The sequence below is a fragment of the Anas platyrhynchos genome, chromosome 2 (assembly GCF_047663525.1).
Source record: "Anas platyrhynchos isolate ZD024472 breed Pekin duck chromosome 2, IASCAAS_PekinDuck_T2T, whole genome shotgun sequence".
NCBI classification, from domain to species: Eukaryota; Metazoa; Chordata; class Aves; order Anseriformes; family Anatidae; genus Anas; species Anas platyrhynchos.
In genome coordinates this window covers 116,246,725-116,265,767 of record NC_092588.1, presented here as the reverse complement: position 1 = coordinate 116,265,767, position 19,043 = coordinate 116,246,725, and the positions used below count along the sequence as shown (strand labels likewise).

The following is a 19,043-nucleotide window of genomic DNA, read 5'->3' as shown; positions in this document are numbered from 1 at the left end:
AACCACAACCCAAGACTCTATAGTGAACTTATCCTGTTTTTGAAAATACAGGAGTACACATTCAGCTAGGGAACAGAGGCCAGTATCACTCAGGAACACATGCTACACATGTAAAAAATAAAAGCAGAAACATTTACTGTTACATCATCAGTTTGTAAAAAAGGATTAAAAACAAGTTTTTAAACAATTCTCTTTCCTAACCAATAGAAAATAAACTCTCTCATTAATTACATGTTTAGACTAATAAGTACAATAAATAAGGTACATGTCTGACACAAACCTTTTCAGTATTATTTGAAGAGACTGAGTAGTAGCCCCTGGACTTTGAATATCGCTGGCATTTGAAACGAGGAATAATTCAATGGCCAACAGCATCTCAATCTCAGACACGTAAAAAGGAATTGGCAAGATTTTGTGATGTAAATTTCCCTCTAGTGGCGGGTAGCAACCCAGTGACAAAGCAGCTGTGAGTAAATGCAGAAACATAAGAAATTAAGATTACCAATACTGAACATGGATCTGTTTTCTTCATGCCCTGTAATAGCCACTGATTCATATTCCCAACTGTCACTATATCCCAATAAGTATTTTGGTTACAAATAAATTCCTGACATTGACAAAGAAAGTGCTCATCTTCTTCCTTGCAAGAAGACGAGCACTCTCACCCTTTTCTCCCCAAAACACGGAGCTGCTAATGTTATCCAAAGAAAATCTTGGAAGGATTTTTAAAAAGCAACTTACTTTTGTAGTAGGTTCTAGCTTTACTCCACAAACAACTTCTTCCCAAACCTGTGATTAATCCCCTCAGTAAAAAAAAATCAACAGCTATATTTTTTGAAAGCATGAAGTCTACTGCAGAAGATGAGACCCCAAGGTTCTTGCTCTCAAAACAGGCTTTTATCAGCAGGTTAAAAATGCAGCCATACTGAGAAACATCAACAGTATCTGAAATGAAAAGAAGAATATTTACAACTCAATTCAAATCAAATCAAAGCCTACTTGCAGAATCGCTTCAATGCTGGGGACCAGCACCAAGATCAGGCTTTTTGCTTCTAGGAGCAAGATGGCACAAGGTTGAGATGATTTATTCATCAAAATTCTTTCCATACAGTTATACTCATTTCATTTACATTGTGAGAGAGGAAGTATTAACATCCAAGTAATGATTTGCTCTGAAAACCAAGAGGATCAGATAAAAATACATTCACTTGCCTAAGTCTACAAATAAAATCCTCACTTGATCTCTCAAAATTTGCACCAATAAAAAAACATTTTGGTCTCTGAAGATCTGCTTCTACTCTAGATGGTCTTCCACTAAGGCAATGTCTAAAAGCACACACTGATAATAGGACTGAGACCTCCAGACAGGAGTCAGCTGAGGTTTCCTCAGTGGAGCCTAAATAACTACCCATCTCAAGCTGAAGTACACATCGGAACTGTCAGATAAATTGAGCCCAAAAGAGCACTCAGTTCAATGTATAAAAGTCTAGGGTGGCTTGCTCAGTTTTCTATCCTATTGTACAGGCTGTGAATGCTCTTTAAAAATTTAGTGGATCTTCCTTGTGGGCCTGTGTAACTGAGCTAACTGGAGAACAGGACAGGCAGACAAACTGTGTGCGTGAGTGCACATCTGTGAGACAAAAGCTGCAGAGTTCACTGACACTACCCTCTTTGGAAAAGAACGAGCTTGTATAAATCCATCTTCTTCAAGAAATGTGACAAGGAAAACAAAGAAAAAAAAAACAGTACAGAATAATCTGTTACGTTTTTAGCTCTTAACACAGTACCTCTCCTTACTTACCAGTACTATTTTGGAAACCTGGTAAATTCTGCAGAACTTCCAGTGCCTGCCTGTATAAACTCTGCCTCATGTAGTTGTGCACTAGTGAATATAACAGATTATGCCGATTGAGGATGTCCTCTTCATCACAGGGCCACAGTGGTGTATTTGTGGTCCATTCTGACTCTGCAGCAAAGAATGGCATAGTGTCATTTCTATGAACTAAAACTGCTGGATGCTGTGACTTGTGGCCTTTAAGGGTATGCTGTAAACTGTAGCAGAAAACAAACTTCAAAACTTATCATAAAATGCAGTTTTTAATAACTTCTTCCTTACCACTAAGACTTCTCAGATGGATTCTCAGAACCCTTTAATTTTAAATAATCCCTTTTATTAAATATCACAATAGTAAAATGAACTGTCAGGGGCATATCTAACTATATCTATATACAGATATGTATGTATTTATTTAATAATATAAAACAAACATGAATAGAACATTTTAGATCCTCCATGTTACTTTATAGAACACCTCCTATTCTTGTTTATACACTTCTGAGTTTCTTCTTTCAGTAGGTCACAATTCCAAAAAGCCAACAACTATGTATTATTTTAATTTACAGACCAACTTGTAGCTGAAAGCTTTCACCAAATGGGGCAGTTCAAATTTGAACGTCAAAACTCTGTTCTTTGTAAGACAAGCTTACCTCTCAATACCCATGTCGCTCCATCCAAACTTCCAGTTTTAAGAAAAATTTCTGCAGCATTATTAACAATTTGGCATCTTGATGCTAAGTTCTCTGCACCCATAAGTCCCTTCAAGACTGTAAAATTTATCTGTAGCTCATGCAATTTATCCAAAACCTTCCTTCCCTAGCACAAGAGTGAGACAGGAAACAGGGAAGGTCTGAGAAAGCAATAACATTAATACCTACACATTATACAGCACATTTAATTTGGTGACCAAGTTTTGTACACATCAGTTTAGTGACATTATCCAAACTAGGGGGGAGTGAGAAAAGGATCACATAGTAAAAATTCTAACAAACAATAGCAGATTTTTTTTCTTTGTGATTCTGTAGACAAAACAAAACAGTTGTAGTTCAACAGCTCCCAGCACACTATTCCTTTTAATATGTTCACAGTATATGTTCCCAGACAGTATTTTAATATGCTTTGTAATTTATTTGCATTTGCTTGCTTTAGCATATTAATATTTTCACTCTTTTGATTCTGTTCAGCCCTGTATAACTTATGTAATTCCAAGAATATTGTATAAGGACTTTTCTTTTTGCAGTAGAGACATAATAGTTAACCTGAAATAATTCATCCAGCATAAGCTAAACAGAACAGGTAATTCTACCCAGCAGGACAAAAAAAAAAGGAAGAAGTTGTGCCCATCTGACCAACAGTAAAACAACCAACAAATTTATCATCATATACCAAGCTGAGTTTTAGTCTGGTTTCCTAGAAAAGTTTCCTGTCAAGCTTCTTTTTCTTCCGCTTTTTGTCTGGCTTTCTCAGTCACAGATAAAAGAAAGGTAGCAGTCTCAAAGATAATGAAGATGTGACCAACCTAAAAAAGTGCTGATGAAGCCGAAAAGGGATACTAAATTAATGTCCCCAGCAAGGCAAAGACAGGCAGGGTTTAGCACTTTAGAGGGAAAGGGAGGTGTAGGAAAACAGAGATGTTGACAGAAAATGAAACATACTTATTAGGAAGCTAACTTTTTGAAAATGCCTTGTGTGTATGCATGTAAGTACCATGAACTGGCATATGCCCCAAATTGGAGACCTTTAGATACCTACAGGAATCTGCAATGGTTATCTCAACATAACCTGTAGAAAAATACAAACGAATGATTGCAGTTATCATCTATGGTTAGATCACATCCTTCATCCTGTCTTATTTTCTGGACCACTTTTTTGAAGAAGCAAGACAGGGCATCAGGAAGATAGCCCATAATCTCAGGATTACGGACTTATTTCATAGCTACAATGGAGCAAAGCTGGTTGGAAAGAAGCAGTAATGACAGTTCTAGTTCATCCCTGAAGCAGAGATCAATTTGGAGGTTGTCAGTTCTGATAAAAATCACTCAGAGCACCACCTCATTCACATCCAATATGGTCATCACAGGTTGTCTGTGAGGCTATTTGAGGATCTTGGAGAGCAGTCTATTGAGAGAGGGATTTGACACCCTGTCAAAGGAGTGATGATCTTTTGCTCTACACATAAAAAAAAAAAAAAAGTAGTAACATAAGAACTGCCTGCTCTTAGTAACCTCTATCATACAAGAGAAACAATACGCGTGCTTTTGGCACCTTGTGCCTCTGATGTCAGGAAATGAAGATGAACTTCCTGGGAATATGAGATCGCGGAACCAAGTATCAAGATTTCCCTCACAGGAGATCTTGGAAAATAGCTCAGTGTGAAGGTATTTCCCTGCAAACACTGAATATATGCTGCCTCTGATGAAGATGACAGCCAGAAAACAAACCAAACTAAGCTCTTAAATGAGAAACAAGAGCGCTAACCACTTCTCAATGGCAAGAATTTAGACCACCTCAACAGAATCCAGGAATCTCCCAATGATTCTACAAGTGAGTTCTGTGGAACAAAAACACTTTTAAAAATTCTAGTGCAGTATTAAAAATCTGCTAGTGCAAAGAACCCTTCCTTCCCTTTACTCTCAAGGCAGCGTCACACTTGATCAGGACCTGTTAGAGACCCTTCTTCTCAACAAACTGATGCTGCAAAACTTCTGATTCATCAAAATGGATGTACAGTGTCTAATTCAAGAACCTTTATCAGCTATCCCCTGGGACTTGGGGTGGCCCTGGAAACAGACAGCAGTGCATGGGTTTCATGTAACAGAATCCTTCATGGTCATGCCTTATAGGCAGTAGTTCAAAAGACATTTTAGCTCTTTAATGCAAACTAGAAAGGGATCCCCAAGAATAAAAAGACAAAAGGGGACAGGGAGAGTTTAATTTTGTTTGTAAAAATACATCTTTGAAATCACGTATAGGATGAGAAGTGTCCCAGTACAGAATAATTATTACTTGTAGGGATCAGCCCTGATGACAGAAAGGCAAGTTCAGAATACAATCACTGACCAAAACACATCCCAGAAGCACTGGTGCTTCAAATTCTCCCTCCCACTGGCACTGGTCATGCTGCATTGTATAGGGGAGGCAGATTGGTATAAACTGCTTCCTTCCACCATGAAAAATAATTTAATGTCGGAGCAGAACTTGCTGCAGTGAGCTTATGATCAATTACTGGATGAGTCCTGAAGACCGAGGACATCCAGTGAAAGGTCTAGTCTGAACACTGGCTCATCGTAATATTGGACAGCAGGAAAGGACTGTAAAGGGTATTTCTTGGTGAGGTCCAACTCTTTGAGAGATTCACACAACTCATAAATCCAAATCTGGCAAGATGTATGAAATGAAAAAGAACCCAGAAGAAAAGCACTTTCAGTAACATTCTGGGGAATTAGCACTACCAAGTGCAGCAGGAGGAGCCCTGCTATGCCTCTCTTCTGTCTTCTTGACCTTAGCCGTTCCATCTCAGATCAGGCTCAGAAGAATCGGTGCAGGAAATATTTCTCCAGTTGGGTGGTCTTGGAATTCAGCAGTATTACCAGACGGAGGAAAATGGCATTTGTGGGAAATCATCACCAGCTTGATCCAGAACCTCAGGAAGCCCGGTCTCTTAACCCTCATTCATCCCTAGCTCAGAAAAGGCAAAGCTGACCCTGAACAATCAAGTTGCTAGGTTGCAAGACAAAGTTATGACAGACTTGACCAGACAGAAACATGCTCATTTACGTGCTTTTGTCTTGAACCACGCTGCATTCTTCTACCAGGCAATACAAATACCTTGTACATCTATCACTATAAGGAAAACAATTTCTACAGTCTGTGTATATTTTGCTCATTTAAAAGCTGTAATTACATAATGTATGAAAAATAAAAAGTGTATTAATTCTCACAAGCAACTCCCTCCACCCTAACCAACAAAGCAAGCAAGAAGAAATCCCCACACATGCAAGGCTCTGAAGACTACTGCCCAGAAAGGCACAATGAAATGCTTTGATCCAGCTGGACAATTAAGAAGCATTAAGAAGATTGTGGGGAGGCAGGTGGCACATCCACATACTCAACTGGAGAAACAGTTTGGCACCAGGTAAGGTAAAGACAAATTCTTTTTCTTCCAAACAGGTTACTATAGCGCAGCGTACCTTTCTCCACTGTAGCACTTTGCGATAAGAATTCATCATGCTAATCCCAGTCCTTCCAATGAAAACCCTGTCTGCTTCATTACATGTCGGGTTTGTTATTACTAGAAAGAAAAAATGTGTATTATTTTTCTTTTCACATGTAAATGCTGTTTCAAAGAACTTGATCACAGATCACAGAACTTACACTTGAAAAACAATAGTCATTGTGAAATATTAAATACACTTTCTGAAATACTTGGCATTAAATGTAATTATTTCCTAAGTCTGACAACAACAATAGTTTATTCGGACATTATTTTCTCAAGTTTATCCATAAGATGCTTGGACAAGTCATGGCATAACTTAGTAACATCATAACTTAGCAACATCATTACTTGTAAAGTAAGCTCTCAATCTGGCACTACAGAACTGGGTAATTGCAAGTTTTTTCAAGCCGTATTATTTAACTATTTCGGAAGCATTGTTAGTACTATAGGACAGTGGTTTCCAGTGTGGGATGGTACACAGACAACTCTTCCCACACAGGTGCGGGAAAGTACTTTTTGTGCCATTGATAAATTAATAAAATAAATTAAAGTAGTGTTTATTTCATCCTTTTTTAAATTTCTGTTTTGATGTATGTTTTATAATGCACATAATAAAACATACAGTGCAGTACTGTATGTATATAATTTATAAATAAATACACATAGACTGGGGATAAGTGTTCACAAATTTGTTACTGACAGGGTGTCTGTCAGTTTGGAGACCACTGCTCTAGAGAAGACAGACCAAGTTTCAAGCCCCATCAAAGCCTTTTGTCCGTGTCATAAATGGAAGCTGTTTTATACTCTGAAAGTCTGTAATCAGAAAGGTCGTGTCACATAACTGAAATACATATTCATCAGGTTTTAGTAGTTAATACAGGTTGAAAAAGATGTGAGTCATCCCTTATACAAAGCTGTAATATCCCACTGACACTTACTTCACTGAGCCTCCGTCTTCTACAATCTTATTAGGAGGAAGGATGCAGATAAGTAAATGAAGAGGCATAGAGAGGAAAGTAGAAAGAAAACCTGCCAGAAATATTAAAGAACTAGGTGTTTTGAGGACCCTGCCCTTGCAAAAATTCTTGGTTCTTCAGGAGACTGAGAAATTCTGAAAATCCAAATTGCTAAAAACCAAAGAAACCAAGCTAACCAACCAAATGATACATACCTGATGTAACCCTGTCCAATGTGTTTTTGTATGTACAAGTATATGCAGCCGTATTTACAGCTCTGAAGTTTACTTATGTTATGAAGAGTGTTGCACTTCAGACAATAATTAAACATGCTTGCCTTTGTCCTGAGAACAGGACATTCTTCCTTAAAGACAAAGAGTTTTGGTTTCTCTTCATAATCTGACAGAGCTCAAGTGTGCTTTTTTCAGAGCAAGTAGCTCTTTCAGTGTAAGCATCACAAATTCCACTTCTACCAGAAAATGACGTCTGTTGATAATTTCACCTGACTGTATTTGTGCCTGAAGAAATTCTGAATGCTGTATTAGATAAAAGTAACTGATGTGAAGAAAACAGTCAGTACACGATTTTATTTTTGACCTCATAAAAACCCTACCAAGAATAGGATGAGCAATAAAGCATTTTCTCCATCTTAATTTTACCTGCATCAGCAAAATCGCAAAAAGGAACTCCTGGTCTGTCTTTCTCAGAATCTCTTGTTAGTATTTCAGTAATACATAAAGACAATTTCTGAAGATCATCAAAATGTTCACATCCAGTTCTTGCATTAACATACAAAGTTCCCATCTTACTCCAATCGTTTTTTTCCTTGCAATGCTATGAAAAAGACGAGTGACAAATATGAGCAAGCCTGCTTCCAGAACACCACAGAAAATATACTGAAATTCTAGAGATAATCCTCAGACACACTTAAAGCAGAAAACAATGCAGCTAATATATACCGTGTCCTATGACATTACTGAATATATTCTGATGTATGACATTTCACTTTAGCAGAGTATCACCCATTTCTTAAAGGAACAGATCTGAGAGTCTAGAGAAGTTAATCTGAAGAGATTATAACCAAATACAGACATTTCTAATGACATGACGATTAAACCTCAATGTTTTATATTCTTCTCTCTCAACACTTTTATTTTTGTAACATATTACATATTTTTATAATATATATCATTAAAATTTTGTTAGCATCACCAAACCCATTTTCTTTCATCAAGGATTAAGTTAACTTGAATCCTCCTATCACTGCAGGCTAGGACTAATCAATGTCTCCTCATGAGACATTCAGTACTCTGGTGCAACTTTTCTGAGAGGTTTAGAGCTCAGGCTACATTTCTGTACTGTAATCTAGCACAGGTTGCATATGCACATGCACGTAGAATAGTTAAATTTAAACCACGTGCGTCAGGATTCTACTGATAACAGCATAGGGCTGTGCTGCAGGGTCTGCAGGTATGCCAATCGAGATGAGGTATGTGACACACAAATGCCAACAAGGAATTACAGAGGTTTTCAGGAACTGACTGGACAAAATTGTGACCAGTCCTGGTCACAGTCCAAGTTCTTGCCTTCTTAAATTTAGGTTTCAGGCGAATTATTATTATACTAATCCGTGCGATTAGTATAATAATAATAAAACTATAGTATAATTGTTCATAAGAAGTAATTCATCTCTCAGGGTGAAAAATACAGTAGCCTATTAAAGAAGTTATGCTGTAGTATTTTCTTATTCTTCAAAATAACCTGCCTGTCACAATTACGCCTTTTTATATAAGGTATTGACTCTGCTGAAGTATTAAGTAATTTTTGGTGAGGAATGATACATCATTACCAATTAAAAGCACAACAAAAAATGCTGACAATTCTAAGATTTTTGAATTAGATGCAAAACTAGGATAAAAGCTACAAGTATGTAAATTAAAATAAGTACTGACATCACAGAAAAGCCAGGCAATTTTTCCCCGCATGTTAATCTTTCCCCAAAACTGTTTTACATAGAAATGTATTATCATCACATTAATTTTAAATGATGCAAAAATTGCTATTTTATGTAGGTTTAAAAAAGTCGTGGTTTACACATTCCAAAAGGCTTGAAAAATGCACACCGTACCTGAATTTCAGCCATTATCAAATTGAAGTCAAAGAGCCAGCTGTTTTTAAAATGTCTTTCCTGATATCTTCAGGGGGAAAAAAAATATTAAAACTTAATTTTAACACACCCTATTGAACTAAAATATGAACTAGCAGGTGATCAACAATTCATTGTATTTGGATTGAAAACTGATGTAATTTTTTATTTGATTTACATATAATACGCAAAACGGACACTGAAAACAGACATTCACGATCATGCCAAAGGAAGTCAGTACATATGTTATGCAAATAACTGAACAGCAATATTTTCAACAGGCAATATTCCCTTCTCTTGGTATAAATGTAACTGAACAGGCAGGAATAAGACAATACATTAAGTAAATGCAGACCTCACTGTACATGTGTCTGACAAAAAGGTTAAAAAAAAAAAAAGTTAATTACATGAACCAAAGTGTAATTCAGCTTCAAATACCTCAGAATGTAATTGTTTGTTCTGATGCTGCCACTGGAACAGTGAATCCACCTACCCAGTGTGATGCTATCATGTAGACACACTTTACCTACACATGAACGAGCCAGCACGTGCAGTTGAAGCAGTAAAGCTGCTCAGACTTCCCAGACACAAACTCTTTCTCAGTTTGTGCTGAAAACACAATACATACTGAGGCAACTTGGAAAGGGTCATTCCTTTGTGGAATGTGATTCCTGGTCTGAAAAGTGAAATCACCTCTAACACAGGTGGTAAACTGCACGTATAAAACACTGAAATCCATAATTGAAAGGAATTGTATGGGAAAAGTATGAAGAGCAGCAAACAATTCCTGGAGTGCTTTTCCTTGAAACAGTGATGGCTTGCTTTTACAAAGTAGATGCCTGCTGCAGGTTTGGTTTCCCTTAAGAATCAAATCTTCCTTTATGAACCATAAATTTAGTTTCTCAACTTGTGCGTGCATATATGATGCAGAAAATTTAAACAAAAAAAACTCGGGCAAGAGATGGGGAACATCAACAGTTTTGGAAGAGGTTTGGGCTCCGATTTCATGTTTTGTCCAGCATAAACTAGTGGTACTAAAAAAAAAAAAAAAATCACCCTCCTTGACACTTCTCTTGTGGAGGCACATATGTTTAAGATGCACAGTAAATGAAACTAGAAGACTACTTCAGATTATAACTAACAATTTTACTGCCTACATGATTTTTATTGCAGAAGTACTGCTGGCCTAAAATATGCATTAAATAATTACATTTCTAATTTGACTACACTTGTACAAATTTCTCCAAATAGTTGGGAACAGCAACCCATCAAACTGTACTATGACAATATTCAAAAGGCTAATCATAACGCAGCCTGAATCTAAGGTTTAAGTAATGATCCTTGATCTTTGAAGCAAGGCAAATTGACAGCGTTTGAAAATACAATTAGGCACAATATGGTTGTATTTTCCTCCAAACCCCTAAATTTACACTTTCTAGTCACCTTTTACGTTTTTACATACATTTATGAAATAGAACCTGAAGAAGGAACTAGACAGATATAATTATAAAAATAGCTTCTTAAAGGCATACCTGGATTTTATATTCAAAACAACATTTATTTCCTGGCTGGAAACTTGCAATTGTTGAAGGAGTTTAGTAATGTAATTAAAATGTTCAAACTCAAGAAACATACCAGCATCAACGAGCTGTAATATCAAACAGGGGGAAGAAAAGTAAGCATGCAAGAATTGTCATCGTGTATATCCACGTGCAAGCATCAGTGAAAAACACATCACATTGAATCTCAGTCAAAAACCCATATCAAACACTCAGCTAGCCACAATTTAACTTTTACAAAATACCATTGAAAAAATATTTAAGAACTACCTTGCATTTTAAAACAGGCAAGCTATTTTCAGAAATTCCTTTAAACAGTAGTACAATCAAACTCATACCTTACGAAAGGTACTGATTAAAGTAGGCACAGCATTTCTTATATTCAAAGAAGCCACGTGCTCGAAAACTTTCAGAAGAACATCCACAGCTGGCTATAATTTAGACAAAAAAAGCACAATTAGTTTTATGACTTTGTTCAACTAGAAAGGTTAGAGTTTTTCAAATAGGAGCTTACATTTTTTTTTCTTCAAGAATTGAGTACCAAAGTAAAACAAACTTATTACTACAAATGGTATTGCCCCCCAAAACTGAGAAACTATGGATCAAAAATGTTCAAAATATTTCAAGGTGACCTACCAGTATATTAATCTGTACAGCTACCCGCAGTATCTGAAACACTTCTTGCAACAAACAGTTCTTGAGCAAACAAATAAGAAGATCATTCAGCACTTGAAAATCAAAATCCTCACCAGGAGTAACTTCTCTGTAATACCTGACAAATATTTGGACTGAAAAAGCAATTAAAATAATTTTACTTTGGGGGCACTGATGCTTTCTAAACAGGTTATTACCTTAAATTTTAAAAGCAGTGTAAAAACTCCTAATTATCCAGAATTTTATGGCACTGGGATGTGGAGAAAAATAGGTAAAAAGAAAGTTTGAATGCAACGTTAACATTACTGACTGTTAAGATTGACTGTTCTGAAATACCTCCCATCATTGAGCTGAACTTCTGAAGGTTTCAAGAAAGCTTAGCTAATTTAGTGCAGCACAAGAATGCACAAAAAACAGGTTAGATGTGGTAGCAGATGAAGGTAGCAAGCTCCTGCCAGACGTGAAGCTCTACAAAGTGCAGTGCTGTCATGGTGGACGGTGTTACCAGTTCTTCCAGGGCTAACCATGACAGATGCAAGTACTCAGTGTTACCTGCATTTCAGTACTCAGTATTTCAGTAAGGCAACATTACTACACAGGGTGTAACAGGATCCCATGTTCATACTGTACTACAAGCTAGTAAACTTTCAAAAACGTAGGTAAAAAGAGAATGACTGTCCAGACTAAAATTAAGCCCTTTATGACTCAACTCATAGGCTCACATGGATTTATCTAAACTCTGGTCTCTAAAATGTGTTGATTTTAATTGTCTGCATATATAGCAGTGTGAAAGGACTAAATTAAAGCTGTTTGGATGCTGTAACAGCGCTTCATTTAAAGAGCTTAATTCTAAAGTTTTTGGCTATGTAATATTTAGTCAGGGCGTTGTTCAAAACTGCCTTAACAAAATCTTGGTCCCGTTAAACCTTTCCCCTTGCCCCAATATCTATTCTAAAGTCTAGATCATTTTCTAGGGAAGTAAGATTTTTAACAACCTCCTGAGATAACTGCCTATCTAAACACACATCCTCAATGGGAAACTGGTACATGAAAAGCACATGGATTCCTCCTAAATAAGAACTTTATTCATTGTTGGAAGTGCCATCTATTTTTCTCCCAAGTCTACTTGTTTTAAATAAGCTAAATATCAGATATACATAAAAAGATACTTATCATACCTGCACGTTTTAGAAGGCCTGATTCATTGATACTAATGTATGTCTTAAGTATTGCCATGCAAATCTAGAGAAAGAGAAAAAAAAAAAGTAAAACATTACCTCAGTTTATGCCAAACGATCTACCCACAAACATGAGCTGTATAAGGAAACAATCTTTACATTGCTTCTAGTTGACCCATATGTACCAACATAAGCTCTAAGAAGGTAATTGGGTCTGAAGGCAAAGGCACCATCAAAGGACAGCAAATCAAATAGAAAATAACATAGATGACATACATAAACATACATAACATACACAAATGTTTGGGAGAGGAGCTGCTGGAATCACAGCTGTATGCACGTGTGCGTACAAAAAAGGGATTTTGAAAATACTTGGAATTAGTAAAAATGTCGCACACTAAGCAAACAGAACAGCAAAGAGGTAAAAGTGAAAACATGATAAAAATTACACAAATGCACCAAGTAGTAAGTCATAAAATCATCGAGAACTGATGTTGCTAACACTAAGACAAAAATGTTTCAGCAATCAATGTTTTAAGCTGCTTTAGAAATACATTAACCTCAGCTTTGTGATACACATTCTGCTATAGCTCTGCAGATGAAAAGTAAAAACTACACAGATTAAATCTTAAAATTCCAAGTTAGGAAAAAAAAGAACAACACAAAAACAAGAACCTTTCGCATCCCCTTTGTCACTTCTGAAAAATGTACAGTCTCTCTGCAAAACGATTTAAAATGGGTCTTACATCTAACACTATTTTGTGAAATAACAAACAATGAAGGGACACAATCCCCCCCCCCCCGACCGTAGATGTGTTACTGCAGAATTGAATTGGGTTTATTTTTAAACGAAACTTCACGATTTGACAGGATCCACTCATTGAGTCTGTTACAGTGAATGAATTACCATGAAAGCACTGGCTTGTGGCCAAGACATCTTTCTTTTAAGACTATTAACCTTTTCAGATCCCCAAGGCAAACAACACAAAAATTGTACATTTAAATACACCGCCTATAAAGGTTATCATTTTTATTTTCAAACAGCATCACAATGTTGTTGAACTGTGGCCTAAGCCACCCCTTGTGGAAAATCACGTCGAATGTTTGATCTTTGATATGTGTGTGCTGTCACTCTTGCAAGGGGTTAACTCTTTTAATCCAAATCCAAAATCCCAGGTGGCTGAGGGCATTTCCAAAACAAACTTTAGCACATGCTTACAGTATGTAAATTAGTTTGCTTTCTTTAGGAATCTGTTTTCCTCCTCCTTTGGACTGACTGCCAAAAAAAGCCAAGATTGCATCTGGAGCTCTGACTGTTCCAACTATTAGTGAAATTGCTTGGAAAATCCAGTTGTAGTAGGATTTAATCATGGGACATGTTACACTACATGCATAAAAGGAGTGAACTGTGTGCTTCAGTTACAGCTTCTAGGAGGCTTCAATTGATTTAATTGTTTAAATTTAAAGTTAAAACTGAATCTATAGACCACATAAAATGTGAGAATCTCTAACCTTTGAGTTAATCGTAATAGATTTAAAATGAAGGTGCATGAAACTAGGAAGAGACAAAAATACATTAAAAAAAAGCAGCACAGATCACACTGTTCTGTCACCCACCAGCTGATTCCAGAAATCACTTGGTATGACAATTTAATAAGAAATGTAACAAAATGGCCATTTATATTCTAAAAGCAGCTGGCTGCCCAGTCAAACGGTTTTACTACAGTAACACAGAGGTGCTTAAATTACAAGAACAATCACCAAAATTCATGAAATCTTTCAGCATCTCTCCGTGTGCGCTCTGATGTTTATCAAGAGGGAAAACCTCATGCTGCAGCCCTTTGCGCAGTGAGATCAAAACCAGGATCCTTTTTACAAGAGGTTCTTTTCTCACAGGATACTAGCACCTGTAAGATGCACATTTCATACTACATGTGGCTGAAGCTGACCAACACAAAATTATCTGTTGTCCTCTGTATCTTGGTGACACAAATCCTCAGTCAGCACAGGGAACTAGAAGATACATACAGCAAAAAATCTCAACTGTCAAATTAAGGTATCTCATCAGGATGTGACAGGCATCTGTTGTCCTTGGAGGCAAATGCTTAATCCCTTTTTTGCAACCAAAGGGAATAAAATGTAAGGAAGTTCAAGCTACTTATATATAGTCAAATAAGTCAAAAAGAAGGATGCTGGGCACCTTTCTTCCCCCAAATAACAGTTTTTTTCTTTCAGTAAGTGGTAGCAAAGAACACATCTGCAGAACAAGACACCTGATACAAGAGGAGATACTTCCATGTACTAATAAGTCATTATTTTAATCAACTGGTTTTGCATTTCTGCATAAAAACCACCCCTAACTGATGACAATACTGCCACTCCAATCACACCAAACCAACACTATCGACTAACTATTTTTGCCATTTTAATTTAAACGTCAAAAGCATTCCTTTTTACTAACAAAATTGTAAATTGGAGTGAGATGCTCTTGGACAACCACAAAACCTTTTATTTTTTTTATTTTAAAGACAGCAACTCCACTTAGCTTTCTGAAAATGCCTGCAACTACTGAAGCTGTTAGAGCTGCAGAGACACTGATGGTCCAGAGAGACGTATGAAAACCTCAGCAAAAGTGTATCATCATTCTGTGCTGAACGATGCTCCAAAACCCTTTAGATTTATCAGACATCGGAATCAATAAATTATTTAGTTTTGTATGACCTTTTAAATATTAAGTGATCGGGATTTTTCAGCCTTATTTCCTGTAACTGCTGAATGGACAGGATGAACCAAGCTGTAAACTCTCTCTGAAAGACAGCTATTCTTGGAAGGCTAACTGATGTCTAAACCTAGTTAAAACCATGACCTTACCTCTGGGGAGTATTTAAAACAGCCTTAATAGTCTTGTTTACTTTGCCTAATATAAAAGAGATTTCACTGTGTGAAACTATAGTCAACTTTCTTTAAATAAATAAAACTGGTAACTTGCAGAAGGTGCTGAGCTCAAGACTATGCTGCTTTTCAAAACAAACAATGTTTTCATGAATTAGATCACTGCTTTGCTGTGTGACTAATCACAACTGTGAAGAGTATTAAATCCTAGCGGGTTAGGCCATCAGGCATCAACACGTTACCTAATGAAAATGAAGGAAGCTCCATTATGGGGAAAGATAATTCTCTTCAAAAATTCTGCTAACAATCATCATTGGAAACTTAATACTGAACAAGTGGACTGCTGGTCTGCTTAACAGTTCCTAAAGAGATTTATTTTTGCCCTAAAACTGACTAGATGACTTCTTTGTTGCTGCTGTACCTGTCTTCCATTTATGTACTTTGGTGCCACCATGAGGTGTACGGCCTATTATCATTTTACATAGTTCCCCCCAAAAAAATAAAATAAATAAAGCAAAACAAAACAAAATGAAAATATGCTTCCAGACTACCACCAAAGTTAGGCTACGTTAGGTGGGCAGAACTGTACTTGTGCTGGGGTGCTACACCGTAAGTAAAATCATATGGAAAGGATTTTAATAGCTTAACACAAAAATTATCGTTTTGCAATGTATATATGTAAAAAGAAGCGCTACAAACCGTGGTAATTCACACAAACTAGCTGAAGATCACTGATATTCACTGCAGCCTGCCAAAAACATTTCACAACTGAGGCAAAAGGAAAACATACCATAAAGAATTATTTTCAAATGATCTTAGTATTTTTAAGCTGTCATATAAACTTTCAAAGAGGTTGCGAAGCATCAGAAAAAAAAGGCAGCTTTTTTCAAAACATAACAAGGAAGGAAACAACATCAAGAAAACACCAAATTACAGGGACTTATTTTTAAAGTTCTGACACAGTACATTTATTTATTTATTTATTATTTTTAATATTGTTTGCCTCTATCATCAGGTTCAATGAAAAACACACATCAAATTATTTTTTACATGCTTATTTTGTAATTTCTTACTTAAGGTAAAAAACACTAATGATAAAATTCTAACTCATAACAAATTATCTTGTAAGACCTGATGAGAACAAGTTTAGGCATTTGTCTTTGTTAAGTTGTTTTAATGTTTTATTTCCTACTAAGTGACTTACATAACCGCCAAAGTCTCAGCTAATGCCAAAATCTTATTACATGACAGCACAATGAGCTTGCCTTGCACAGTTCTTGGAAGTAGATTTTTTTTGTTAGGGGGTTTGAAAACACATCTACTTTGCCCACCACCAGAAAAGTAATATTGCCTGCAAATACGGGAATTTCTGCTCCATTGGAGGAGCTCACAGCATCTTTAAATAGACATGCACCTGTTCCACAAAACTTGCAGAAAGTTATATATCATACATGGCTTCTGAGTTTAAGAACTTATACAAAAGTTTCTGTTTGCTTACAGGGCTCTGATGCTTGGCATGGAAACGTCTCAGAACCTTCCCATTCTACCAGTCCTCATTGGTATGGCCTAATTCTTGCTCTTTTGTTGATGTCTGCACTCAAAAAGTCTGCAAGTTCACAATTCTAGCATATTTTTAAATGAACTTCAAAAGATGAACATCTTTTGATCCATCAATCTCTGACATTTACTCTCTCTCAATATATAAATGAACACAGGAGATGTTGTTTGGCTTAAAAAAGTGTTCACATTTACAATCTGCTTCTTTCTTCAATAAATCTCTTTACCTTTTCATGTCTTTGTTCAGGAACGTGCCGAAACCAACATTTTGCCCTTTCACAGCCACGCAAACTCATGAAATAATATCTGCAATATTTACGGGGCATATCAATCATCTCCAGGATCTGCTGGACTGAATGAGAAGCCTAGAAATAAAATTAAGCAGAAAAAAAAAAATATTTTTGAAAGCATGCGTGTGTTTTTTTTTGTTTGTTTTGTTTAAAGAATTTCAAAATATCAAAGTATTAGAAGAAGAAAGATGAAAAACTACTGCACTGCATGGCTCTGGATAACAAGATGATAATTCTGGGCGGGTCAGATTGTCAGATTCCTTTACCCTTTTCAGTGCCCAGCATAATGGATAATGCAGTTTCTCCTAAACATACGAAACTTTGTCTGCTTTTCACTTCTACAAAAACAGTAAAACAAAAAGCATTTTTCATTTTTGTTTAAGCTGGAAACAGAAATCAGCGAATCTCTAGTGTGAACAAATCACTGGTTTTGCTCTCAGAAACTGTATTTACTCATTTTTAACGTTTTTAGAGGAGTAGAAACATAAATCTAACAGGTTTGTAATTTCTTACTGGACGTGTGGAGAATTGTCTCGATATCCCTAATAAATTTAGTGTCGAAGTATCTGAAATCACTACAGATTCTGCAACTCACTTTTGCATTTCTGTCTGTTGTCCATGGCTCAGAATCTCCATTGTTTAGCAATGGCAGTGAAAGGTCTTTTCCTGAAAATGTACAATCTAAAAATTAGTATGAAGACAATAAATGGATCACATAATAAAGTGAACCATACTGAAACCATTCTCATTTATCTTATTCTTCCTTATATTTAGAAATCTGTCAAGTCATGGCAATGATTAATGAAAATTTGATTAATACAATTTAAAACCAATAATGGAACTTGTACTTTTCTTAGTTATCCTAAAACTGGGACTTTAACCAAACTTCAAGAGTAAGGACCTAATTGCAAATATTCACAATTAAACTTCACAACGTTACGCAAAGTTTCTTATCTAACTTTCAGAGATGAGAAAAGAAATGGAATCAAAATATCCAGAAGTTTAAATTTTAAAAGGAAAAAAAAAGACTTTACCAGTAATCTTTGCACTGCCACATCACTAACAAAAAGTTTAAACTATCTTTCTGAAATGAAATAAAACCTTTCATAAGCTGTATGTTTCAAGCAGTGCAATATCAAGCTCAAGCCCAATGGAAGTTACTGGTTTCTTAAACATGAAACTTGGGTTTAGATCTTTAATTACTGCCGATAATGGAGATTTCTTTTTCTGAAGAATGAATAATGTTAATAGAGGATAAGAGTTCAATTTCTTAAACTTCACATATAAAGAGAAGTAAAAGCTTTTGAATGCCTTGCTTTCTACGGTGCCCATCTGGCATCTTGAAAGAACTGGGTATTCAAAAGGCAGGGTGCTTAGTGCTCTCTGAAAAACTACAGTTTAAATAAAGAACATCCAATAAAGAGGCACGTTCTGGTAGAGATTTGCACTAGGCTCTTCATTGGTATGTCATTCTAAGCAGATAGGGCCATCACAGGATGGGAAGTAGAAATGGAACAATTAAATATGCAGATGTTAAGTACTGTCATGGCTCCACGATTCTGTGCAGAGATGATGGGGAATTCAGTAAATTTAGGAAGGGACGGATTTAGTGACAGGAACAAGACTGAGAAAACAGCCAGCAGCTGCAGAAAAATGCCACGGTCAACTTCAGCTCAGAAGTCTTTCCTCTAGATTCTTGCTGTCCCCACAGCCTAGAGTTTCTGGCCAGGTCCTTTCAACAACAGTTTGTACTCTCCC

At 36.3% G+C, this 19,043-nt stretch overlaps 1 protein-coding gene across 1 annotated transcript in view; it reads right to left on the bottom strand.

Annotated features, from left to right (window-relative positions):
- TOPAZ1 (testis and ovary specific TOPAZ 1) overlaps window positions 1-19,043 on the bottom strand; it is a 40,691-nt gene that overhangs the window by 6,450 nt on the left and 15,198 nt on the right. The window contains exons 7-19 of the mRNA XM_072033441.1: window positions 17,881-17,951; window positions 17,223-17,360; window positions 12,547-12,610; window positions 11,351-11,502; window positions 11,053-11,145; window positions 10,688-10,803; window positions 9,138-9,204; window positions 7,669-7,843; window positions 6,028-6,128; window positions 2,488-2,653; window positions 1,802-1,966; window positions 742-945; window positions 281-464 (exon numbers count right to left, since the gene is read on the bottom strand). Coding sequence (XP_071889542.1) covers window positions 281-464; window positions 742-945; window positions 1,802-1,966; window positions 2,488-2,653; window positions 6,028-6,128; window positions 7,669-7,843; window positions 9,138-9,204; window positions 10,688-10,803; window positions 11,053-11,145; window positions 11,351-11,502; window positions 12,547-12,610; window positions 17,223-17,360; window positions 17,881-17,951 — 1,696 coding nt within the window. The remainder of the gene's footprint in view (window positions 1-280; window positions 465-741; window positions 946-1,801; window positions 1,967-2,487; window positions 2,654-6,027; window positions 6,129-7,668; window positions 7,844-9,137; window positions 9,205-10,687; window positions 10,804-11,052; window positions 11,146-11,350; window positions 11,503-12,546; window positions 12,611-17,222; window positions 17,361-17,880; window positions 17,952-19,043) is intronic.